Genomic DNA, 27567 nt, shown 5'->3' with positions numbered 1-27567 from the left:
AATGGTGTAATAACGTAGAAGGATTCAATATTTAACCTCTATCCGAATGCCCTGTCCAATCACTGTATTTTGCTCTGTGCATTCATTTATTGATGAAGTGGATGTGGGCAAACAGGGTGTGATTCCACTAGTGGGCAGCGGTGCACTGTCCAGCCATTGCTTTATATCAATCCCATCCACAAAGGGTCCAGAGAAACTTGAAAAAATAAAAAACAGATTTTGCTTGTTAAAAAATTAATTGAGCAACTTGTACAGAATATCCTAGGTTTGAGGAGATGAGGAGGGGGGGGGGAGATAAATTACTTGAATAAGTGCTTGAAAGGAAAAACATTTTCAGGGCTATGGGGATAGGGCGGGGGAGTGGGACTAGCTGGATTGCTCTTGCATGGAGCCAGCACGGACACGATGGGCCGAATGGCTGGAACCTTTCTATGATTCTATAATCTAATTAACACTCCAGGTGAGGCTTAGTGTTAGCGAGACTCATCAACAGGAAAATAGTCAGAAAATAGTCAGAAATTAGAATGTCTATCAATCAACTCTGAAATCTATTAATGTGATTTTTTGGGGGGGGTTTCATTACTGGACTGTCAGACTCCTAATTGTAAATCACCAACAGCAGCTACTGGAACCACTGAGTGGGGCTGTGGCTCGTACATTACTGGATTGGTTTGTTTTCACAATTATTGTTCATGCCTAATTGTATTTTACAGAAAAATGTTTCATTTGTCCATCAGAAAATGTGTTCATTTTGTAATTGAGAATTTGAGATTCCATTCATGGACTCTTACAGCACAGAAAGGGGCCATTCGGCCCATCGTGCCTATGCTGGTTCTTTGAAAGAGCTGTCCAACTAGCCCCACTCCCCCCACTCTTTCCCCATAGCCCTGCAACTTTTCCTTTTCAAGTAATTATCCAATTCCCTTTTGAAAGTTATTATTGAATCTGCTTCCACCGCCCTTTCAGGCAGTGAATTCCAGATCAGAACAACTCGCTGCATTAAATATTTGTCCTCATCTCACCTCTGGTTACTGACCCTTATGCAGTAGAAACAGTTTCTCCTCTATCAAAACCCCTCATGAATTTGAACAAATCTCCTCTTATCCTTCCCTGCTCTAAGGAGAACAACCCCAGCTTCTCCAGTCTCTCCACATAACTGAGGTGTTCCCACAGTGCTGTTAGGTAGGGAGTTCCAGGATTTTGACCCAGCGCCAATGAAGGAATGGCGATATTTTTCCAAGTCGGGAGGGGAATGTGCAGGTGGTGTTGTTGCTGCCCTTGTCCTTCTAGGTGGTAGACATCGCAGGTTTGGGAGGTGCTGTCAAACAAGCCTTGGCGAGTTGCTGCAGTGCATCCTGTGGATGGTACACACTGCAGCCACAGTGCGCCGGTGATGAAGGGAGTGAATGTTTAGGGTGGTGGATGGGGTGCCAGTCAAGCGGGCTGCTTTATCTTGGATGGTGTCGAGCTTCTTGAGTGTTGTTGGAGCTGCACTCATCCAGGCAAGTGGAGAGTATTCCATCACACTCCTGACTTGTGCCTTGTGGATGGTGGAAAGGCTTTGGGGAGTCAGGAGGTGAGTCACTCGCCGCAGAATACCCAGCCTCTGACCTGCTGTTGTAGCCACAGTATTTATGTGGCTGGTCCAGTTAAGTTTCTGGTCAGTGGTGATCCCCAGGATGTTGATGGTGGGGGATTCGGCGATGGTAATGCCATTGAATGTCAAGGGGAGGTGGTTAGACTCTCTCTTGTTGGAGATGGTCATTGCCTGGCACTTGTCTGGCGCAAACGTTACTTGCCATTTATCAGCCCAAGCCTGGATGTTGTCGGGGCCCATTGCCTTTGCTGTGTCCGGTGCAATCAGCCGTTTCTTGATATCACGTGGAGTGAACTGAATTGACTGAGGACTGGAATCTGTGATGGTGGGACCACAGGAGGAGGCTGAGAAGGATCATCCACTCGGCACTTCTGGCTGAAGATGGTTACAAACACTTCTGCCCTCGTGCTGGGCTCCACCATTATTGAGGATGGGGATGTTCATGGAGCCTCCTCCTCCCGATAGTTGCTTAATTGTGTAGCACTATTTGCGACTGGATGTGGCAGGACTGCAGAGCTTTGATCTGATCCGTTGGTTGTGGAATCGCTTAGCTCTATCTATAGCATGCTGCTTCCGCTGTTTCGCATGCATGTAGTCTTGTGTTACAGCTTCACCAGATTGGCACCTCATTTTCAGGTATACCTGATGTTGCTCCTGGTATGCTCACTACACTCCTCATTGAACCAGAACTAGGTAAAGTACTTTAGCTGCGATCTGAGCTGATTGCTGTACAGTTTATCCACAGTTTAATTCCTATGACCTATATTCTCCTGTATGTAGTTCATTCTGTTGGCTGTGTTGATGGCAGCTGTGCATTGGTTGGACAAGATAGAGTGTAAGTCTACCACAACAACAACAACTTGCATTTATATAGCGCCTTTAACGTAGTAAAACGTCCCAAGGCCCTTCACAGGGATGATTATCAAACAAAATTTGACACATAAAGAGATATTAGGACAGGTGACTGAAAGCTTGGTCAAAGAGGTAGGTTTTAAGGAGTGTCCGAAAAGAGAAGAGAGGCAGAGAGGTTTAGGGAGGGAATTCCAGAGCTTAGGGCCCAGGCAGCTGAAGGCACGGCCGCCAATGGTGGAGCGATTAAAATCGATGATGCTCAAGAGGCCAGAATTGGAGGAGCGCAGAGATCTCGGGGGGTTGAAGGGCTGGAGGAGGTTACAGAGAAAGGGAGGGGGGCGAGGCCATGGAGGGATTTGAAAACAAGGTGCAGGATTTTAACTGCAATAAACGGGGGGGGGGATTAGGGGCGGGGCGGCAATGAAAATTGCAACAATTTTAGACCCACCCCCAACCCGCCCATTTCCGATTTTCACCAGGGTGGGGGGGGAACGGGGGGGGCGGGTTGGTCACTAAAACCTTTCAAAGGAGGCTACAGGCCTCCATTTTTTCAGGTTTTGTGATTGCAACCCCTGGGGGCCGGGATTTCTGGGCCTTCTCCTTCATGCCACATGAGAGGAGGCGAGAAGGCCCGAAACAGCAGGTAAGTGCCTTTCTGGCGTAGCTTTTGGGCCCGAACGTGCAGGAGTGCTTCCCCCAGGCCCAACAAGCCGACCTGCAGAGACCCCCCCAACGATCTCTGACACCCCCCACAACGATCGCGGGACCCCTCCCCACTGATCCCAGCCCCCCCCAATGATCAGGAATAACCCAGTATAACATGGATAAATGTGAGGTTATCCACTTTGGTTGTAAAAACAGAAAGGCAGATTATTATCTGAATGGTGATCGATTGGGAAAAGGGGAGGTGCAACGAGACCTGGGTGTCCTTGTACACCAGTCGCTGAAAGCGAACATTCAGGTGCAGCAAGCAGTTAGGAAGGCGAATGGTATGTTGGCCTTCATTGCAAGAGGATTTGAGTACAGGAGCAGGGATGTCTTACTGCAGTTATACAGGGCCTTGGTGAGACCACATCTGGAGTATTGTGTGCAGTTTTGGTCTCCTTATCTGAGGAAGGATGTCCTTGCCATGGAGGGAGTGCAACAAAGGTTTACCAGATTGATTCCTGGGATGGCAGGACTGACATATGAGGAGAGATTGGGTCGACTAGGTCTATATTCACTCGCGTTTAGAAGAATGAGAAGTGATCTCATCGAAACATATAAATTCTAACAGGACTAGACAGACTAGATGCAGGGAGGATGTTCCCGATGGCTGGGGAGTCCAGAACCAGGGGTCACCGTCTCAGGATACGGGGAATGCCATTTAGAACCGAGATGAGGAGAAATTTCTTCACTCAGAGGGTGGTGAACCTGTGGAATTCTCTACCACAGAAGGCAGTGGAGGCCAAGTCATTAGATGTATTCAAGAAGGAGATAGATATATTTCTTAATGCTAAAGGGATCAAGGGATATGGGAAAAAGCAGGAACAGGTTACTGAGTTAGACGATCAGCCAAGATCATTTTGAATGGCGCAGCAGGCCCGAAGGGCCGAATGGCCTACTCTTGCTCCTATTTTATAAGTTTCTATGTTTAACCGCAATGACCCAAGGTATTAAGGGATATGGAGTTAGATCACAGATCAGCCATGATCTTATCAAATGGCGGAGCAGGCACGAGGGGCTGAATGGCCTACTCCTGTTCCTATGTTCCTATGACTCCCAATCCCAATCCCCCCCCCTCGGTGACTGACACCTGATCGACCCCCGATACCACACCCCCTCCCCATGACTGATTCCCCCGGTGACTGACTTCCCTCCCTCCCATGATGACTGACTCTCCCCCCCCCCCCCCACCCCGGCACCGTGACCCCCACGCCCCCCCGGTGCCCCCATCCTATCAATACCCCCATGTCCATCGGTGGCCTCATGCCCATTGGTGCCCCCATGCCCACCCAAGGACCCCCCCCCCCAATCCATACAATCTAAGACTTACCTGAGGACTTACCTTTTCACGTCCTCTTCCCTCTTAATCAGCCGGCCTGTCAGACGGCAAACCGACAAAAAAAAATTAAAGACATCCTTACGTCAAAATCGTAAGGAAATCCTGGAAACCCGTATTTGCAGGTTTCCCGACCGAGATTCGGCCTCCTCGCCCCCTTCCCGGCTCCGAGTCAAAATCCTGGCCAAGGATGAGAATTTTAAAATCGAGGCATTGTTGGACCAGGAGCCAATGTAGGTCAGCGAGCACAGGGGGTGATGGGAGAATGGGGCTTGGTGTGAGTTAGGATACGGACAGCAGTTTTCGATGAGTTGAAGTTTATGGAGGGTGGAAGATGGGAGGTCAGGCAGGAGAGTATTGGAATAACTGAGACCTGGAGGTAGCAAAGACATAGATGAGGGTTTCAGCTGCAGATGAGCTGAGGCAGGGGTGGAGACGGGCGATGTTACAGAGGTGGAAGTAGGCGGACTTAGTGATGGAGAGGATATGGGATCAGAAGCTCATCTCAGGGTCAAATAGGACGGCGAGGTTGTGAACGGTCTGGTTCAGTCTCAGACAGTGGGCACGGAGAGGGATGGAGTCAGTGGGCAGGGAGAGGGATGGAGTCAGTGGCCAGGGAGAGGGATGGAGTCAGTGGCCAGGGAGAGGGATGGAGTCAGTGGGCGAGGGAGAGGGATGGAGTCAGTGGGCGAGGGAGAGGGATGGAGTCAGTGGGCGAGGGAGGGGGATTGAGTCGGTGGGCAGGGAGGGGGATGGAGTCGGTGGCCAGGGAGAGGGATGGAGTCGGTGGGCAGGGAGGGGGATTGTGTCGGTGGGCAGGGAGGGGGATTGAGTCGGTGGGCAGGGAGGGGGATTGAGTCGGTGGGCAGGGAGAGGGATGGAGTCGGTGGGCAGGGAGGGGGATTGAGTCGGTGGGCAGGGAGGGGGATTGAGTCGGTGGGCAGGGAGGGGGATTGAGTCGGTGGGCAGGGAGGGGGATTGAGTCGGTGGGCAGGGAGGGGGATTGAGTCGGTGGGCAGGGAGGGGGATGGAGTCGGTGGGCAGGGAGGGGGATTGAGTCGGTGGGCTGGGAGGGGGATGGAGTCGGTGGGCAGGGAGGGGGATGGAGTCGGTGGGCAGGGAGGGGGATTGAGTCGGTGGGCAGGGAGGGGGATGGAGTCGGTGGGCAGGGAGGGGGATTGAGTCGGTGGGCAGGGAGGGGGATTGAGTCGGTGGGCAGGGAGGGGGATTGAGTCGGTGGGCAGGGAGGGGGATTGAGTCGGTGGGCTGGGAGGGGGATTGAGTCGGTGGGCTGGGAGGGGGATGGAGTCGGTGGGCAGGGAGGGGGATGGAGTCGGTGGGCAGGGAGGGGGATTGAGTCGGTGGGCAGGGAGGGGGATTGAGTCGGTGGGCAGGGAGGGGGATTGAGTCGGTGGGCAGGGAGGGGGATTGAGTCGGTGGGCTGGGAGGGGGATTGAGTCGGTGGGCTGGGAGGGGGATTGAGTCGGTGGGCAGGGAGGGGGATGGAGTCGGTGGGCAGGGAGGGGGATTGAGTCGGTGGGCTGGGAGGGGGATGGAGTCGGTGGGCCGGGAGGGGGATGGAGTCGGTGGGCAGGGAGGGGGATTGAGTCGGTGGGCAGGGAGGGGGATTGAGTCGGTGGGCAGGGAGGGGGATTGAGTCGGTGGGCAGGGAGGGGGATGGAGTCGGTGGGCAGGGAGGGGGATTGAGTCGGTGGGCAGGGAGGGGGATTGAGTCGGTGGGCAGGGAGGGGGATGGAGTCGGTGGGCAGGGAGGGGGATGGAGTCGGTGGGCAGGGAGGGGGATTGAGTCGGTGGGCAGGGAGGGGGATTGAGTCGGTGGGCAGGGAGAGGGATTGAGTCGGTGGGCAGGGAGGGGGATTGAGTCGGTGGGCAGGGAGGGGGATTGAGTCGGTGGGCTGGGAGGGGGATTGAGTCGGTGGGCAGGGAGGGGGATTGAGTCGGTGGGCAGGGAGGGGGATTGAGTCGGTGGGCTGGGAGAGGGATGGAGTCGGTGGGCTGGGAGAGGGATGGAGTCGGTGGCTCGGGAATGGAGTTTGTGGCGAGGACAAACTTCGACCTTCCCAATATTTAATTGGAGGAAATTTCTGCTCATCCAATACTGAATGTCGGACAAGCAGTGTGACAAATCAGAGACAGTGGAGGGGTCATTGAATCATAGAATGGCTACTGCACGGAAGGAGGCCATTCGGCCCATCGAGTCTATCGAGTCCATGCCGGCTTTCTGCAAGAGCAATCCCACTAGTCCCACTCCGCCGCCCTTTCCCCGTAGCCCTGCAATTTTTTTCCTTTCAAGTACTTATCCAGTTCCCTTTTGAAAGCCATGATTGAATCTGCCTCCACCACCCCCTCGGGCAGTGCATTCCAGATCATAACCACTCGCTATGTAAAAAAGTTTCTCCTCATGTCACCTTTGGTTCTTTTGCCAATCACCTTAAATCTGTGTCCTCTGGTTCTTGATCCATCCACCAATGGGAACAGTTTCTCTCTATCCACTCTGTCTAGACCCTTCATGATTTTGAACACCTCGATCAAATCTCCTCGCAACCTTCTCTGCTCTAAGGAGAACAACCCCAGCTTCTCCAGTCTATCCAAGTAACTGAATTCCCTCATCCCTGGAATCATTCTAGTAAATCTCTTGTGCACCCTCTCTAAGGCCTTCACATCTTTCCTAATCAGGTCGAGAGAGGTGGTGGGGAGGTGGAGCTGGGCATCAGCAGCATACATGTGGAACCTGACGTTGTGTTTTCGGATGATGTCGCCAATATGGATAGATCCCTGGGGGACTTCAGAGGTAACGGTGTGGGAGCAGGAAGAGAAGCCATTGCAGGTGATTCTCTGTCTACGACTGAATCGATAAGAATGGAACCAGGCGAGGGCAGTCCCACCCAGCCGGACAATGGAGGAGAGGTGTTGGAGGAGGATGGTTTGGTCAAACATGTCAAGGGCTGCAGACAGGTGGAGAAGGATGAGGAGGGATAGTTTACCACGGTCACTGTCACACAGGATGTCATTTGTGACTTTGATGAGGGCCTTTTCAGTACTGTGGCAGGGGCGGAAACCTGATTGGAGGGATTCAAACATGGAGTTGCAGGAAAGTTGCGAAACAGGCAGAAAGCAGCAACTGGTCAGTGGGTGGAAATGGGAGTTGGGACAGCTGGTGCCCACTGGGCAGCACCAAAGCCTGGTCCGCTGGGCAGCACCATAGCCTGGTCCGCTGGTCAGCACCATAGCCTGGTCTGCTGGGCAGCACCATAGCCTGGTCCGCTGGGCAGCACCATAGCCTGGTCTGCTGGGCAGCACCATAGCCTGGTCTGCTGGGCAGCACCATAGCCTGGTCCGCTGGGCAGCACCAAAGCCTGGTCTGCTGGGCAGCACCAAAGCCTGGTCCGCTGGGCAGCACCATAGCCTGGTCCGCTGGGCAGCACCAAAGCCTGGTCCGCTGGGCAGCACCATAGCCTGGTCCGCTGGGCAGCACCAAAGCCTGGTCCGCTGGGCAGCACCATAGCCTGGTCTGCTGGGCAGCACCAAAGCCTGGTCCGCTGGGCAGCACCATAGCCTGGTCCGCTGGTCAGCACCATAGCCTGGTCTGCTGGGCAGCACCAAAGCCTGGTCCGCTGGTCAGCACCATAGCCTGGTCCGCTGGGCAGCACCATAGCCTGGTCCGCTGGTCAGCACCATAGCCTGGTCTGCTGGGCAGCACCATAGCCTGGTCCGCTGGGCAGCACCAAAGCCTGGTCCGCTGGGCAGCACCATAGCCTGGTCCGCTGGTCAGCACCATAGCCTGGTCCGCTGGGCAGCACCATAGCCTGGTCCGCTGGTCAGCACCATAGCCTGGTCTGCTGGGCAGCACCATAGCCTGGTCCGCTGGGCAGCACCAAAGCCTGGTCCGCTGGGCAGCACCATAGCCTGGTCCGCTGGTCAGCACCATAGCCTGGTCCGCTGGGCAGCACCAAAGCCTGGTCCGCTGGGCAGCACCATAGCCTGGTCCGCTGGGCAGCACCAAAGCCTGGTCCGCTGGGCAGCACCATAGCCTGGTCTGCTGGTCAGCAGGTAAGTGACACAGAGGAGCTTTGGGGAAGGTCTCACAGCAGGCAAGTGGGGCAGAGGAGGCCACGGCTTTTCTTGTGGCGCCTGAAGGAGCACTCCTTCTCCTCCGGGTCCCACAAAGGAAAGATTTCCACTTATCTTGGGGGCCTCTGTATTCTTTGATAGATGCTGACCTTCCGTTACATGACGGGACAGAAGCAGCAGCTTCCGCACTCAGGCTTGAGTTAAAATCCAACTGATGTAACAGAACGGCGATTTACATAAATTGATGAGGATCGGGCCTGCTTCCAGAGGGCGGTTCAGCCAATGAACTACAGTGAGGTTACACAAACATGATCAGAGCTCCCCCAGTGTGAGCTTTAGGGTTTTAATTTTAGACCATCAATATGATGAAATCTTGCAAAATGAGCAAAAAACAGATTGAATTTCAACTCCAAGGTAATTGTGATCTGCCTGATTGCTGTCACTGGAGCTTTGCCTGATTTCAGTGTTTGTGTTTTTAGTACAGGATGGAAAAATAGAACTGTTCACTTTCTTGGCACCAAAATTCAAACAATGTTGTTTAAAAATGTAAGTAAGAAGCAGCGGGATGAATGTGAGTGTGCAGACCTGTGGGGGCTGCCTGTCCACGAGTACATTTCCTGCTGGGACACGGGGGGTTCCTGGTCCAAACGGGTTGCTGGATATGTTACAGAAGTGACTGTGCTCAGGTAAGGCTGGCTGTGGATGGAGGAGCCAGTGATTGCTGAAGAACCCTGAGGAAACAGAAACACAGTAAAGATCACATGGCCGTACAGAAGAACAGTAATGATTATTCATTTCAGTACGACTATTAATCTCAATTTAGAAATTTTCAATTGACCCCCAGCCTCAACAGCTTTTTTGGGGGAGAGAGTTCCAGATTTGCACCATCCTCTGTGTGAAGAAGTGATTTCTGACATCACCCCTGAATGGCCTGGCTCTAATTTTAAGGTTATGCCCCCTGGTTCTGGACTCTCCCACCAGAGGAAATAGTTTCTCTCTGCTCTATCAAATCCTTTAATCATCTTAAACATCTCAATTGGATCACCCCTTAATCTTCTATATTCCAGGGTCATCCTGGAATGTAAAGGTAATTCCCGGCTTCTCTTCTCCACTACAAACCGTCTTCTGAAACCCCTCTCCCCTGCCCCCTCTCCCCTGCCCCCTCTCCCCTCACCTCCAACAACAAGTGCGAGGAACTCATGGATTTCTTTGTCACTAAGATTGAGATCATCCATTCAGCTGCCTCTGCCGCCTCCCTCCCTTCTCCAGCCCACAGAGCCAAACTTCCCTTAATTTTCCCCTCTGCCCTAGCCCTGAACTCGCATCTTATGGAATTATAGATTGGTTACAGCACAGCCATTCGGCCCATCGAGCCCGTGCTGGCTCTTTGTAAGAGCAACCCAATTAGTCCCATTCCCCCGCTCTTTCCCCATAGTCCTGCAAATGTTTTCCTTTCAAGTATTTATCCAATTCCTGTTTGAAGGCCACGACAGATTTCACCTCCACCACCCATTCAAGCAGCACATTCCAGATCATAACTACTCACTGCGTAAAAAAGTTTTTCCTCATGTCTCCTTTGGTTCTTTTGCCAATCACCTTAAGTCTGTGTCCTCTGGTTCTTGACCCTTCCACCAATGGGAATAGTTTCTCTTCACTTACTTTATCTAAACCCTTCATGATTTTGAACACTTCTATCAAATCTTCTCTTAACCTTCTCTGCTCTAAGGAGAACAACCCCAGCTTCTCCAGTCTATCCATGTAACTGAAGTCCCTCATCCCTGGAACCATTCTAGTAAATCTTTTCTGCACCCTCTCTAAGGCCTTCACTTCCTTCCTAAAGAGCGGTGCCCAGAATTAGACACAATACTCCAGTTGTGGCCGAAATAGTATTTGTAAATGTTCAACATAACTTCCTTGCTTTTGTACTCTATGCCTCTATTTATAAAGCCCAGGATCCTGTGTGCTTTTTTAACCGCTTTCTCAACCTGCCCTGCCACCTTCAACGATTTGTGCACATATACCCCCAGATCTCTCTGTTATCGCACCCCCTTTAGAATTGTGCCCTCTAGTTTATATTGCCTCTCCTCATTCTTCCTATCGAAATGTATCACTTTGCACTTCTCTGTGTTAAATTTCATCTGCCATGTGCTCGCCCATTCCACCAGCCTATCTATATCCTCTTGAAGTCTATCACTATCCTCCTCACTGTTTACTACCCTTCCAAGTTTTGCGTCATCTGCAAATTTTGAAATTGTGCCCTGTACACCCAAGTCCAAGTCATTAATATATATCAAGAAAAGCAGTGGTCCCAGCACCGACCCCTGGGGAACACCACTGTACACCTCCCTCCAGTCTGAAAAACAACCGTTCACCACTACTCTCTGTTTCCTGTCACTGAGCCAATTTTGTATCCATGCTGCCACTGCCCCATTTATTCCATGGGCTGCAATTTTGCTGACAAGCCTATTATGCGGCACTTTATCAAACACCTTTTGAAAGTCCATATACACAACATCAACCGCATTGCCCTCATCAACCCTCTCTGTGATCTCATCAAAAAACTCAATCAAGTTAGTTAAACACGATTTGCCTTTAACAAACCCGTGCTGGCTTTCCTTTATTAATCCACACGTGTCCAAGTGACTATTAATTTATTCCCGGTTTATTGTTTCTAAAAGCTTCCCCACCACTGAGGTTTCTCTAGTTTCTCCCCTCAGTCCCTCTCCGAGCTCATCTTGACCATGAGACCCACCTCCTGCTCCCTCGATCCCATTCCCACCAAACAGCTGACCACCCAACCTCCCTTCCTGGCCCCCATGTTAGCTGATATTGTTAACGGTTGCCCCTCCCCTTCAAATCTGCCGTCATCACCCCCTTCTCAAAAAACCCACCTTGATCCATCTGTCATTGCAAACTACGCCCCATCTCCAAACTCACTTTCTTTGAACGTGTTGTCGCCTCACAAATCTGTGCCCATCTTTCCTGCAACCCTATGTTTGAATCCCTCCAATCAGGTTTCCGTCCCTGCCACAGCACTGAAACGGTCCTTATCAAAGTCACAAATGACATCCTATGTGACAGTGACCGTGGTAAACTATCCCTCCTCATCCTTCTCCACCTGTCTACAGCCCCTTGACACGGTTGACCACACCATCCTCCTCCATCATCTCTCCTTCGTCATCCGGCTGGGTGGGACTGCCCTCGCCTGGTTCCATTCTTATCGATCCAGTTGTAGACAGAGAATCACCTGCAATGGCTTCTCTTCCCGCTCTCGCACTGTTACCTCTGGAGTCCCCCAAGGATCTATCCATGGCCCCTCTTATTTCTCATCTACATGCTGCCCCTCGGCGACATCATCCGAAAACACAGCGTCAGGTTCCACATGTACACTGACGATACCCAGCTCTACCTCACCATCACCTCCCTCGCCCCCTTCACTGCCTCTCATTTGTCCGACATCCACTATTGGATGAGGAAAAATTTCCTCCAACTAAATATTGGGGAACCGACTCCATCCCTCTGCCTGGCCACTGTCTGAGGCTGAACCAGACTGCTCAAAATGTTGGCGTCGTATTTGACCCTGAGCTGAGCTTCTGACTCCATATCCGCTCCATCACCAAGTTCACTTACTTCCACCTCTATAACATTGCACGTCTCCACCCCCTGCCTCAGCTCATCTGCTGCTGAAACCCTCATCCATGCCTTTGTTACCTCTAGACTCGACTATTCCTGTGCTCTCCTGACCGGCCTCCCATCTTCCACCCTCCATAAATATGAGCTCATCCAAAACTCTGATGCCCGTATCCTAACTCGCACCAAGTCCCGTTCACCCATCACCCCTGTGCTCGCTGACCTACATTGGCTCCCGGTCCATGTTTTCAAATCCCTCCATGGCCCTCGCCCCTCCCTATCTTTGTAACTTCCTCCAGCCCTATAACCCTCCGAGATCTCTGCGCTCCTCCAATTCTTGCCTCTTGCGCATCCCCGATTTTAATCACTCCACCATTGGCGGCCGTGCCTTCAGCTGCCTAGGCCCTAAGCTCTGGAATTCCCTCCCTAAACCTCTCCCCCTCTCTACCTCTCTTTCCTCCTTTAAGACGCTCCTTAAAACCTACCTCTTTGACCAAGCTTTTGGTTGCCTGGCCTAATATCTCCTTATGTGGCTCGGTGTCAAATTTTGTTTGATAATCGCTCCTGTGAAGCACCTTGGGACATTTTACTACATTAAAGGTGCTGTAGAAAAGCAAGTTGTTGTTGTTATATTCAAAGGAAATTAAGCCTATTCTATGCAACCTGTCCTCATAACTTAACCCTTTTAATCCTGGTATCATTGAAACAACAATTCATGCTGCAGTGAATGTGAGTCACTACAGCAGGCACTTCAGTCACACTCTGTGCTACGAAAAGTTAGCTGAGAGATCAATGTGACAGAATTACTTAATCCTTCTCACCCAATTTAATGTGACCACGGCTATCATCAATAACAAATCATGAGTCGGAGATAGGCTGAGTATCCAGTCTTAAACATCAACACGCTCAGCACCAAAACAATGGAGCCAGCCCTCAGGTGCTGTGCTGGTGAGTTACGCTGCCCAGCAGTTGGAGAGCAGCATGGGATCAGGCTGGTAGGCCATGTGTCAGTGCTGCTGGAAGCTGGGTTTGCCGAGCCATGAGCTTAGACTTTCCATCCTCCCCTTGACTGAGGCACAACTGTAGTCACTCTGCCCCCAACATGTCCCCTTGACCGTGGCTGTATTTCTGGCCCCATAGGGAAGGCCTTCACTGGGGAGTCAGACCAGCCTGGCCACTGAGAACTCTTGGGGCAGGAAGGAGAGGCCACTGGCCACCAGCCTTTAAAAGTTATTTTCTCTTCTCTTTGACTGGTTAATAGTTCCAATGCGCGGCTGTTCTCTGAGAGCTTTTGTCCCCAAGCTTCTTCCACTGACCTCTGAATGATGATGCTGGGGCCTTACAGATGGTCACCGAATTCAGTGTCAAACAACAAGGAACACCGCAGAAGCCATGTTGCATAAATTAACATATGCCCGCCCACATACAGTAACAGTGACAGTTTCAGGCAGGAGAAGATCTTCGGCCCATCTAGCCCACCTATCCACAGTGGGATGGCAATACCTCGACTCCACCTGATCCGGCTGTCACAGGCCAGGCTTCCGGCCTTCCCCCTCAGAGCCCCGCACCAGGGGCACATAGGAGGTGAAACCAAGCTGCCCAGGAACAAGCTCCAGAGGTGCAGCCAGCAGAGGCTCCCTGCCAGGGGAGACCGGCCATAAGAGGAGGACCACCTCATCCCCAGGACCCTTCTGTACAGCTGGAGCCAATCACCTCTCATATACTGGCCCAGGGGTAAGCACCCAGGCATTGGCTTCTGTTCACTTTGTACTTAATTGTGATAAAATAGAATGTGCTTTGTTATTGGTGGAGTTTGGAGTCAGACAGGGGAGGGGGCATTTATTGGTGCTGACTTATTCATTGGGTGATGATTGTTAGCATGGCCATGTGGGGCAAAGATGGCTACTGTGTGGCCATGTTCTAGAATGAGTAGACAGTTGAAGGACTGGTCCTTTATTTGGAGGTGGGGAAGAATGAGGTACTGATGTCAAAGGCAGACTGAGTGACACTGAAGACAGGATGTCAGCGATGAGCTGGGTTCTGAGTGCAGCTCATTGAGATGCTCTCCTCCATATAGTTCTGCCTGTAACAGAGTACAGCCACCTCCCCAGCCATGTGTCTCTCTGTAGCGTATCTCTGCTGCACTTTAGGTCACTCTTATTGGGGTCATTGTCCATGGGAGCAGGGCATAGGCTTGTCACCCACATCTCTAGCATGGTTTCCTTCTCTCAAGAGGTCAGGGAAGGTCAAATTCTGAAGGATCATTGCAGCAAATCTCACGTTGATATGTCAGATCCTTTGAATGTTACACATAGGAATAGGCCTATTGGCCCAGCCAGTCTGCGTTGGTTTTTATCCTCCACACAAGCAGTATCCGAACCCCATGTACCCGTCCTGTTCCCATATCCTTTCCCTTCACACACCTATCTAATATATTCTTAAATGTTGGCATGGTCTCTGCTTCAATCACTAACTCATTCCACAGCCTCACAACGCTGTGTAAAAATGTTTCTCTTGCTCTCGGTCCTAAAGTATGTTTAGGTGTCAGCCATGGCTCAGTGGTAGCACTCTCACTCTGAGTCAGAAGGTCATGGGTTCAAGTCCCACCTCAGATACTCGAGCACAAAATCCAAGCTGACACTCCAGTGCAGTACTGAGGGAGTGCCACAGTGTTGGATGTGCCATCTTTTGGATGCAACGTTAATCTGAGGTCTTGTCTGCCTTCTCAGGTGGATGTAAAAGATCCCATGTCACTATCATGGAGCAAGGGAGTTCGCCCCGGTGTCCTGGTTAATATTTATCCCTCATATGGTAAGTCATACGGCCCCTCGAGCCTACTCCGCCATTCAATAAGATCATGGCTGATCCTCGACCTCAACTCCACTTTCCCACCTGATCCCCATATACCCTTGATTCCCCTAGAGTCCAAAAATCTATTGATCTCAGCCTTGAATATACTCAACGACTCAGTATTCACAGCCCTCTGGAGCAGAGAATTCCAAAGATTCACAACTTCTAAGACAAGAAATTCCTCCTCATCTCAGTCTTAAATGGCCGACCCCTTATTCTGAGACTATGTCCCCTAGTTCTAGACTCTTCAGCCAGGGGAAACAACTTCTCAGCACCTACCCTGTCAAGGCATCTCAAAATCTTATATGTTTCAATGAGATCACCTCTTATTCTTCTACACTCCAGAGAGTATAGGTCCAAAATACTCAATCTCTCCTCATAGACCAGTTAGCCTAACATCTGTTGTGGGGAAATTGCTGGAGTCTATAATTAAGGATAGGGTGACTGAACACCTCGAGAATTTTCAGTTAATTAAAGAGAGCCAGCATGGATTTGTGAAAGGTAGGTCGTGCCTGACAAACCTGATTGAATTTTTTGAAGAGGTGACTAAAGTAGTGGACAGGGGAATGTCAATGGATGTTATTTATATGGACTTCCAGAAGGCATTTGATAAGGTCCCACATAAGAGACTGTTCGCTAAGATAGAAGCCCATGGAATTGAGGGAAAAGTACGGACTTGGTTAGGAAGTTGGCTGAGCGAAAGGCGACAGAGAGTAGGGATAATGGGAAGGTACTCACATTGGCAGGATGTGACTAGTGGAGTCCCACAGGGATCTGTCTTGGGGCCTCAATTATTCACAATATTTATTAACGATTTAGATGAAGGCATAGAAAGTCTCATATCTAAGTTTGCCGATGACACAAAGATTGGTGGCATTGTAAGCAGTGTAGATGAAAACATAAAATTACAGAGGGATATTGATAGATTAGGTGAATGGGCAAAACTGTGGCAAATGGAATTCAATGTAGACAAATGTGAGGTCATCCACTTTGGATCAAAAAAGGATAGAACAGGGTACTTTCTAAATGGTAAAAAGTTAAAAACAGTGGATGTCCAAAGGGACTTAGGGGTTCAGGTACATAGATCATTGAAGTGTCATGAACAGGTGCAGAAAATAATCAAGAAGGCTAATGGAATGCTGGCCTTTATATCTGGAGGACGAGAGTACAAGGGGGCAGAAGTTATGCTGCAGCTATACAAAACCCTGGTTAGACTGCACCTGGTGTACTGTGAGCAGTTCTGGGCACCGCACCTTCGGAAGGACATATTGGCCTTGGAGGGAGTGCAGCGTAGGTTTACTGGAATGATACCCGGACTTCAAGGTTAAGTTACGAGGAGAGATTACACAAATTGGGGTTGTATTCTCTGGAGTTTCGAAGGTTAAGGGGTGATCTGATCGAAGTTTATAAGATATTAAGGGGAACAGATAGGGTGGATAGAGAGAAACTATTTCCGCTGGTTGGAGATTTTAGGAGTAGGGGGCACAGTCTAAAAATTAGAGCCAGACCTTTCAGGAACGAGATTAGAAAACATTTCTGCACACAAAGGGTTGTAGCAGCCTGGAACTCTCTTCTGCAAACGGCAAATGATACTAGCTCAATTGCTAAATTTAAATCTGAGATAGATAGCTTTTTGGCAACCAAAGGTACTAAGGGATATGGGCCAAAGACAGGTATATGGAGTTAGATCACAGATCAGCCATGATCTTATCAAATGGCGGAGCAGGCACGAGGGGCTGAATGGCCTACTCCTGTTCCAATGTTCCTATGTTCATAGGACAACCCTCTCATCCCAGGAATCAATCTAGTGAACCTTTGTTGTATCCCCTCTAAGGCAAATATATCCTTCCTTAGATAAGGAGACCAAAACCGTACACAGTACTCCAGGTGAGGTCTCACCAAAGCCCTGTACAGTTGTAGTAAGACTTCCTTACTCTTGTCCTCCAACCCCCTTGCAATAAAGGCCAACATACCATTTACCTTCCTAATTGCTTGATGTGCCTGCATGCTAACTTTTTATGTTTCTTGTACGAGGACACCCAAATCTCTCTGAACACCAACATTTAATAGTTTCTCACCATTTAAAAAATATTCTGTTTTTCTGTTCTTCCTACCAAAGTGAATAACCTCACATTTCCCCACATTATACTCCATCTGCCACCTCCTTGCCTACTCACCAAACCTGTCTATATCCCTATGCAGACTCTTTGTGTCCTCCTCACAGCTTACTTTCCCTCTTAGCTTTGTATCATCAGCAAACATTACACTTCATCTAATTCATTAATATAGATTGTAAATAGCTGAGGCCCAAGCACCAATCCTTGTGGTAGTCCATTTGTTACAGCCTGCCAACCAAAAAATGACCCGTTTATCCCTGCTCTCTGTTTTCTGTCCGATAACCAATCCTCAATCCATGCTAATATATTACCCCCAACCCCATGAGCCCTTATCTTGCATAAGAACTTTTTATGAAGCACCTCATCGAATGCCTTTTGAAAATCCAAATATACTACATCCACGGTTCTCCCCGATCTACCCTGCTAGTTACATCCTCAAAAAACTCTAGTAAATTTGTCAAACATGATTTCCTGTTCATTAAACCATGTTGACTCTGCCTAATCATAGGTCTACTCTCTGTTTTCTCCCTTCTAACTAGTTTTTAATCCAATTTGCTACCCTCTCCCTAATTCTATACCCCTTAATCTTCTCCAACCTTGTCAAAGGCTTTCTGAAAGTCCATGTACACTACATCCATTGCATTTTCCCATCTACCATATCCATTCCATGTCCATATCATAGGAGGAAATAGCAGAGGCTCTGACCATCATTTTCCATTCCTCTCTGGCTGCAGGTGGTGCCGAAGGACTGGGGGACTGCTAACGTTGTACCATTGTTCAAAAAGGGAGAAAGGGATAGTTCAAATAATTACAGGCCAGTCAGGCTAACCTCGGTAGTGGGCAAATTATTGGAAAAAATTCTGAGGGACAGGATAAATCATTTTTAGAAAGGCACGGATTAATCAAGGACAGTCAACATGGATTTGTTAAGGGAAGATCTCGTCTGACCAACTTGATTGAATTTTTTGAGGAGGTAACAAGGAGAGTAGATGATGCTGGCACATTTGATGTAGTCTAGATGAATTTTAGCAAGAGTTTTGACAAGACAGGTCAGAAAAGTAAAAACTCATGGAATCTAAGGGAAAGTGGCAAGTTGGATCCAAAATTAGCTCAGTGGTAGGAAGCAAAGGTCATTGGTCGACAGGTGTACGGACAGACTGACCCTCCCCCGCCCCAGTACTGACAGACTGACCCTCCCCTACCCCTGTATGGACAAACTGACCCTCCCCCACCCCAGTACGGACAGACTGACCCTCCCCTACCCCTGTATGGACAAACTGACCCTCCCCCACCCCAGTACGGACAGACTGACCCTCCCCTACCCCAGTATGGACAAACTGACCCTCCCCCACCCCAGTACGGACAGACTGACCCTCCCCTACCCCTGTATGGACAAACTGACCCTCCCCTACCCCTGTATGGACAAACTGACCCTCCCCCACCCCAGTACGGACAGACTGACCCTCCCCTACCCCTGTATGGACAAACTGACCCTCCCCCACCCCAGTACAGACAGACTGACCCTCCCCCACGCCAGTACGGACAGACTGACCTTCCCCCACCCCAGTACGGACAGACTGACCCTCCCCCGCCCCAGTACTGACTGACTGACCCTCCCCCACGCCAGTACGGACAGACTGACCTTCCCCCACCCCAGTACAGACAGACTGACGCTCCCCTACCCCAGTACGGACAGACTGACCCTCCCCCGCCCCAGTACGGACAGACTGACCCTCCCCCACCCCAGTACGGACAGATTGTTACAACCCCAGGACCACCCACTGACTATCAGCAACCACTCCCTGCTACTAATCCCCAGGGACCTCACTGCAGTGATACTAAAGGACCTCCTCAGTGCTGATAAATCTCACTTTCCACGTCCCAGTGGGTCAGATCTCTACCTGGTAGACCCTGCCTATCACCTGATGTATCACTGGTTCCGCTTCAGCTGGAGTATTGTGTTCAATTAAGGCTCCACACTTTAGGAAGGATGTCCAGCCCTTAGAGAGGGAGCAGAGGAGATTTACCAGAATGATACCAGGGATGAGGGAATTCAGTTATGTGGAGAGACTGGAGAAGCTGGGATTGTTCTCCTTAGAACAGAGAAGGTTAAGGGGAGATTTGATCGAGGTGTTCAAAATCATGAACGGTTTTGACAGAGTAAATTGGGAGAAACTGTTCCCACTGACAGGAGGGTCAGTGACCAGAGGACACAGATTTAAGGTAATTGGCAAAAGAGCCAGAGGGGAGATGAGGAGAATTTTTTAATGCAGCGAGTTGTTCTGATCTGGAATTCACTGCCTGAAAGGGCGGTGGAAACAGATTCAATAATAACTTTCAAAAGGGAATTGGATAAATACTTGAAGGGGGAAAATTTGCAGGGTTGTGAGAAAAGAATGGGGAAATGGGACCAATTGGATTGCTCTTTCAAAGAGCCAGCACAGGCACGATGGAACAAATGGCCTCCTTCTGTGCTGTAAGATTTGATAATAATAATCAGAACCAGCGATTTACAGTTTCCACGGAAAACTGGATAGAAAAGCACAATCTGATCCCAAAAGATGTGCAAAGTTCGGAGGTTACTATATAATTAAAACACAATTTGATTTAGTCAGTGTAAAATTTTACATCCTTTTACTTGCTCTGAGCAATGGCACAGGAGATCTGCTAAACAGATCGTGTAAATGGGATATCAGTACAACCAAATGTCACACTGCAGGTCACACTCCATTAATAGTTCAAAACTTTCTCAAAACGCTGTGTGCTTCAGAAACAGCCAAGCACGTTCTAAGTTTCAATTTATCTGACCATTGTAAGTCTGGGTGGCTTTAGCCTGTGTTTAATTAAAAGTTGTAACGCAAAATAACCACTTTTGACTCTTCAAACTTCCCTCACGACCCATCATAATATCTTCACAGCAAATATCTCCTCACAATCACCTAAGACTTATTGCCAGGTGCTGTGAAGAATGGGGTCTGTGATTTACATTTAGGAAGTATTTCAAAAGTCAAATAGTCAAGGAATTTTTTCTAAACCTTTGCTTCCTCTGCCATTTGTTTGTTTATTGACCCTAACCTGACCTTCAATATCAGCACCTTAAAGGCAGAAACTGGCTTGTGTTTATTGAGTTTTAACCCTATCCCATCCTATGGCTTTCACTCCTAAATCTTACTACATTAACAACAGTTAGACTTTATAGCAGAGACATTTCTGGGTCTGTGCAGCAAATAGCGGAAAATCAGGCAGCTTTCAATACAGGTGTAGGCCGGGCCTGCACAGTACCCGGGCTCAGGTCCAACAACATCTCCTCTTATTATCTTAAAGAGACATACTTGTACCTTATCAACATTACACGGTATAACACACCTCTCAATAAACAGACTCTCCTCAACCTCACCACACACCCAGCAGCAGCACATGCACTGGGATATCAGAAAGTGAACTGTATTCTACAGAACAGCCTCTCACTAACTTGTGTTTAGAGTTTGGGATCTTACTCACTGGGGTTTAGGGGGCATTTCCTCAACAATTTAGTGCAAGAACCTTTGCACTCCTTGCATGTTTTGTGCTTGTTTATGATTTAATTTCACTTCACTAAGACAAGGTGAAACTGATGTAAAACACCAGGCATTCCAACCTGCCAAACTATTTTCCAATCTTTAAATGTATTGATCATTCCACTCCAAGATCAAAGCCTTCAGTTCACAGGATCAAAATCTCAGTGGTACCTCTTGCACTCTATGTGTGTATCTGTGAGACAAACAGAAGCACACAAGAAAGGGCACATTGTGCCGGAATGGGTATAATTGCCCTTTGACCCTCCACTGAGAAAATAATAAACCTCACAATTCACTTTTGAAGAGCTTTTTTGTACCACCTTTCACGTTCTCAGGACGTCCCACAGCCAATCATGTACTTTTGAAGTGTTGTTACACCGTTGTAATGTAGGAAACGTGGCAGCCAATTTGCGCACAGCAAGATCCCACAAACAGCAATGAGATAAATGACCAGATAATCCTTTTTAGTGATGATGGGTGATGGATAAATATTGGCCAGGACACCGGGGAGAACTCCCCTGCTCTTCTTCGAATAGTGCCTGGAATCTTTTACACCCACCTGAGGGGGCAGACGGGGCCTCGGTTTAACTTCTCATCTGAAAGACGTCACCTCCACCAGAGCAGCACCCCCTCAGTACTACATTAGAGTGTCAGCCTGGATTATGTGCTCAAATTTCTGGAGTGGGACTTGAACCCGTGGCCGTTTGAAAAGGAAATGTGTTAACATCATATTTACAGAAGTTCCCCATACCTAATGTTTTTACACAGGTAAATATTTCCTATTGCAGCTTCACATGTATTGTACACCATCGGAAACATTTGACATTGTATACTGTGTAATATAGACAGTGCACCGTGTAATACAGACCGTGTACTGTGTAATATAGACAGTGCACCGTGTAATACAGACCGTGTACTGTGTAATATAGACTATGTATCAAATACTGTGTACTGAGTACCTTAGACTGTGTACTGTGCAATACAGACTGTGTACTGCATACTGTGTACTATAAACTGTGTACAGTATATTGTGTACTATAGATGGTGTACTGTGTAATATAAACTATGTACAGTATAATGTGTACTATAGACTGTGTACCATATACTGACTACTGTGTAATATAGACAGTGTACTATGTACTGTGTAATATAGACAGTGTACTGTGTACTATGGACTGTGTACTGAATACTGTGTAGCATGTTGCATACTATATAAAGTGTAGTGTATATAGTATACTGTGTGCTGTGTACTGTATATAGTGTATGTGTGCTGTATATGGTGTAGCATGTTGCATACTATATATAGTGTAGTGTATATAGTATACTGTGTGCTGTGTACTGTATATCGTGTATGTGTGCTGTGTACTGTATATAGTGTAATGTTTGCTGTATATGGTGTAGTGTGTTGCATACTATAATGTACTGTATATATTGTACTGTGTGGTGTATATAATGTAGTGGGTTGTATATTGAATATAGTGTACTGTATATAGTGTGCTGTGCTGTGTACTGTATATACTGTACTGTATATTGTGTGCTGTGTACTGTATATAGTGGACAGTATATTGTATACTGCATATAGTGTACTGCGTGCTATGTACTGTATATATTGTACTGTATATTGTGTAATGTATATAGTGCACTGTGTGCTATATACTGTTGATTGTGTATAATGGACAATGTACTGTATATAGTGCAGTGTGTGCTGTGTACTATATATAGTTCGCTGTGTATAGTGTACTGTGAGCTGTATATTGTGTACTGTATACTGTGTGCTGTATACTGTGTGCTATGTACTATATACTATGTATTGCATACTGCATACTGTACACTGTGTACTGTATACTGTGTATGCTGTGCAGTGTACATTGTGTACTGTATTCTGTGCACAGTGTTCTGTACACTGTTTTGTGTACTATATACTGTACACTGCATTCTGTGTACTGTATACTGTGCACTGTGTACTGTATACTGCATTCTGTGTACTGTATTCTGTGCACTGTGTACTGTATACTGCATTCTGTGTACTGTATACTGCATTCTGTGTACTGTAACCTGTGCACTGTGTACTGTATACTGCATTCTGTGTACTGTATACTGTGCACTGTGTACTGTATACTGCATTCTGTGTACTGTATACTGTGCACTGTGTATACTGCATTCTGTGTACTGTATACTGTGCACTGTGTACTGTATACTGCATTCTGTGTACTGTATACTGTGCACTGTATACTACATTCTGTGTACTGTATACTGCATTCTGTGTACTGTATACTGCGTACTGTGTACTCCCCACCTCCACAGTGCCCCAACGTGAAGCACAATCTCCAGGAAATCCAGCATCTCTCTGTGGCAATGACGAGCAGTGCTGACCTCCCAATCCCCTCCCCGACACGTGGCCTGTGGCTCTCCACTTCCTCTCCACAACCTTCCCTATTTAATCCCCACCACCACAATGACCGTTCCCATTTTTCTTGCCTCTTTAACAGCGTCATACTACTGATCAGATTTTAGACCTGCAACAATAAAGGTCACCAGAGACCACAGACAGTGCCAAGTGACTTCTCTGAAACAGGAAGTGAAATGCTGCAAGGGGGCTCCACTGCCTCGTATTAATCTGTGGTCTGCACTAAATACCTTGGGTTCAGAATCACCATCACTCCTACAAGTGTACCTTGTATCCACTGCAAACTGGAGATCAATTTTACTCGCTAAAGAAGAACATGGGCCAGACAGTAACAGGCCCCTTGTTATGTATCCTGGAGAGCGTGGCCCTGGACATGTGACCTACCTTTTGTAAGATGGACCAAAAAGTACCCGAGTGAGAGGAGGCCAACTGTAAACCAATAAACTGGTTTGTTATATGAAATATATGAATGGACAGAATAGTTAATGGCGGAGTCCAGCACGTGAGTGCAAAAGACAAGGCTGAAGCATTTGCAAACATCTTCAGCCAGAAGTGCCGAGTGGATAATCCATCTCGGCCTCCTCCGGATATTCCCACCATCATAGATGCCAGTCTTCAGCCAATTCGATTCACTCCACGTGATATCAAGAAACGGCTGAGTGCACTGGATACAGCAAAGGCTCTGGGCCCCGACAACATCCCGGCTGTAGTGCTGAAGACTTGTGCTCCAGAACTAGCTGCCCCTCTAGCCAAGCTGTTCCAGTACAGCTACAACACTGGCATCTACCCGACAATGTGGAAAATTGCCCAGGTATGTCCTGTCCACAAAAAGCAGGACAAATCCAATCCGGCCAATTACCATCCCATCAGTCTACTCTCAATCATCAGCAAAGTGATGGAAGGTGTCGTCGACAGTGCTATCAAGCGGCACTTACTCCCCAATAACCTGCTCACCGATGCTCAGTTTGGGTTCCGCCAGGACCACTCGGCTCCAGACCTCATTACAGCCTTGGTCCAAACATGGACAGAAGAGCTGAATTCCAGAGGTGAGGTGAGAGTGCAGCTCGGAATGAAAACCATTCTAACATCGAAGGTGTAAATCTCCCTGGGAATTGCTGGACAATCTGATCGGCAATGTGACAATGGGCAATTCTGAGACAGTTGCAATTCCAAATAAACAACATCCATGAGGCCTGTATATCAAGGCAGCATTTGACCGAGTGTGGCACCAAGGAACCCAAGTAAAATTGAAGTCAAAGGGAATCAGGGGGAAAACTCTCCAAAGGCTCGAGTCATAACTAGCACAAAGGAAGATGGTAGTGGTTGTTGGAGGCCAATCGTCTCAGCCCCAGGACATTGCTGCAGGAATTCCTCAGTGCAGTGTCATAGGCCCAACCATCTCCAGCTGCTTCATCAATGACCTTCCCTCCATCATAACGTCAGAAATGGGGATGTTCGCTGATGACTGCACAGTGTTCGGTTCCATCCGCAACCCCTCAGATAATGAAGCAGTCCGAGCCCGCATGCAGCAAGACCTGGACAACATCCAGGCTTGGGCTGATAAGTGGCAAGTAACATTCGCGCCAGACAAGTGCCAGGCAATGACCATCTCCAACAAGAGAGAGTCTAACCACCTCCCCTTGACAATCAATGGCATTACCATCGCCGAATCCCCCACCATCAACATCCTGGGGGTCACCATTGACCAGGAACTTAACTGGACCAGCCACATAAATACTGAGGCTACAAGAGCAGGTCAGAGGCTGGGTATTCTGCGGCGAGTGACTCACCTCCTGACTCCCCAAAGCCTTTCCACCATTGACAAGGCACAAGTCAATGATGGCGGAGTCCAGCACGTGAGTACAAAAGACAAGGCTGAAGCGTTTACAACCATCTTCAGCCAGAAGTACCGACTGATCCATCTCGGCCTCCTCCCGATATCCTCACCATTACAGAAGCCAGTCTTCGGCCAATTCGATTCACTCAACGTGATATCAAGAAACGGCTGAGTGCACTGGATACAGCAAAGGCTATGGGCCCCAACAACATCCCGGCTGTAGTGCTGAAGGTTTGTGCTCCATAACTAGCAGCACCTCTAGCCAAACTGTTCCAGTACAGCTACAACACTGGCATCCACCCGACAATGTGGAAAATTGCCCAGGTATGTCCTGTCCACAAAAAGCAGGACAAATCCAATCCGGCCAATTACCACCCCAGCAGTCTACTCTCAATCATCAGCAAAATGATGCAAGGTGTCGTCGACAGTGCTATCAAGCGGCACTTACTCACCAATAACCTGCTCACCGATGCTCAGTTTGGGTTCCGCCAGGACCACTCGGCTCCAGACCTCATTACAGCCTTGGTCCAAACATGGACAAAAGAGCTGAATTCCAGAGGTGAGGTGAGAGTGACTGCCCTTGACATCAAGGCAGCATTTGACCGAGTGTGGCACCAAGGAGCCCGAGTAAAATAGAAGTCAACGGGAATCAGGGGGAAAACTCTCCAGTGGCTGGAGTCATACCTATCACAAAGGAAGATGGTAGTGGCTGTTGGAGGCCAATCATCTCAGCCCCAGGGCATTGCTGCAGGAGTTCCTCAGGGCAGTGTCCTAGGCCTAACCATCTTCAGCTGCTTCATCAATGACCTTCCCTCCATCATGAGGTCAGAAATGGGGATGTTCGCGGATGATTGCACATTGTTCAGTTCCATTCGCAACCCCTCAAATAATGAAGCATTCCGTGCCCGCATGCAGCAAGACCTGGACAACATCCAGGCTTGGGCTTATAAGTGGCAAGTAACATTCGCGCCAGACAAGTGCCAGGCAATGACCATCTCCAACAAGAGAGAGTCTAACCACCTCCCCTTGACATTCAACGGCATTAAAACATTGCTGAATCTCCCACCATCAACATCCAGGGGGTCACCATTAACCAGAAACTTAACTGGACCAGCCACATAAATACTGTGGCTACAAGAGCAGGTCAGAGGCTGGGTATTCTGTGGCGAGTGACTCACCTCCTGACTCTCCAAAGCCTTTCCACTATCTACAAGGCATAAGTCAGGAGTGTGATGGAATACTCTCCACTTGCCTGGATGAGTGCAGCTCCAACAACACTCAAGAAGCTCGACACCATCCAGGACAAAGCAGCCCGTTTGATTGGCACCCCATCCACCACCCTAAACATTCACTCCCTTCACCACCGGCGCACTGTGGCTGCAGTGTGTACCATCCACAGGATGCACTGCAGCAACTCGCCAAGGTTTCTTCGACAGCACATCCCAAACCCGCGACCTCTACCACCTAGAAGGACAAGAGCAGCAGGTACATGGGAACAACACCACCTGCACGTTCCCCTCCAAGTCACACACCATCCCGACTTGGAAATATATCGCTGTTCCTTCATCATTGCTGGGTGAAAATCCTGGAACTCCCTTCCTAACAGCACTGTGGGAGAACCGTCACCACACGGACTGCAGCGGTTCAAGTAGGCGGCTCACCACCACCCTCTTAAGGGCAATTAGGGATGTTTAATTGTCCACCACCATTCACGACTGGATGTGGCAGGACTGCAGAGCTTTGATCTGATCCGTTGGTTGTGGAATTGCTTAGCTCTGTCTATAGCATGTTGCTTCCGCTGTTTAGCATGCATGTAGTCCTGAGTTGTAGCTTCACCAGGTTGGCACCTCATTTTTAGGTACGCCTGGTGCTGCTCCTGGCATGCTCTTCCACACTCCTCATTGAACCAGGGTTGATCCCCTGGCTTATTGGTAATGGTAGAGTGAGGAATATGCCGGGCCATGAGGTTACAGATTGTGCTGGAATACAATTCTGCTGCTGCTGATGGCCCACAGCACCTCATGGATGCCCAGTTTTGAGCTGCTAGATCTGTTCTGAATCTATCCCATTTAGCACGGTGGTAGTGCCACACAACACGTTGGATGGTGTCCTCAGTGCGAAGACGGGACTTCGTCTCCACGAGGACTGTGTGGTGGTCACTCCTACCAATACTGTCATGGACAGATGCATCTGCGACAGGTAGATTGGTGAGGACGAGGTCAAGAAGGTTTTTCTCTGGTGTTGGTTCGCTCACCACCTGCCGCAGGCCCAGTCTGGCAGCTATGTCCTTCAGGACTCGGCCAGCTCGGTCAGTAGTGGTGCTACCGAGCCACTCTTGGTGATGGGCATTGAAGTCCCCCACCCAGAGTACATTCTGTGCCCTTGCTACCCTCAGTGCTTCCTCCAAGTGGTGTTCAACATGGAGGAGGACTGATTCATCAGCTGAGGGAGGGCAGTGGGTGGTAATCAGCAGGAGGTTTCCTTGCCCATGTTTGACCTGATGCCATGAGATTTCATGGGGTCCGGAGTCAATGTTGAGGACTCCCAGGGCCACTCCCTCCTGACTGTATATCACTGTACCGCCACC

General features: G+C 49.0%; 1 protein-coding gene across 2 annotated transcripts in view; it reads right to left on the bottom strand.

The window, feature by feature from the left end:
- Window positions 1–27567, bottom strand: part of LOC137344767 (carbohydrate-responsive element-binding protein-like) — a 400141-nt gene that overhangs the window by 213140 nt on the left and 159434 nt on the right. For both annotated transcript variants that reach the window (XM_068007895.1, XM_068007893.1), the window contains one exon: window positions 9168–9313. In XM_068007895.1, the coding sequence (XP_067863996.1) occupies window positions 9168–9313 (146 nt within the window). The remainder of the gene's footprint in view (window positions 1–9167; window positions 9314–27567) is intronic.

This window comes from Heptranchias perlo, chromosome 28, assembly GCF_035084215.1.
Source record: "Heptranchias perlo isolate sHepPer1 chromosome 28, sHepPer1.hap1, whole genome shotgun sequence".
NCBI lineage: Eukaryota > Metazoa > Chordata > Chondrichthyes > Hexanchiformes > Hexanchidae > Heptranchias > Heptranchias perlo.
Note: the sequence above shows the minus strand (reverse complement) of the source record. Positions and strands in the feature narration are given on the sequence as shown.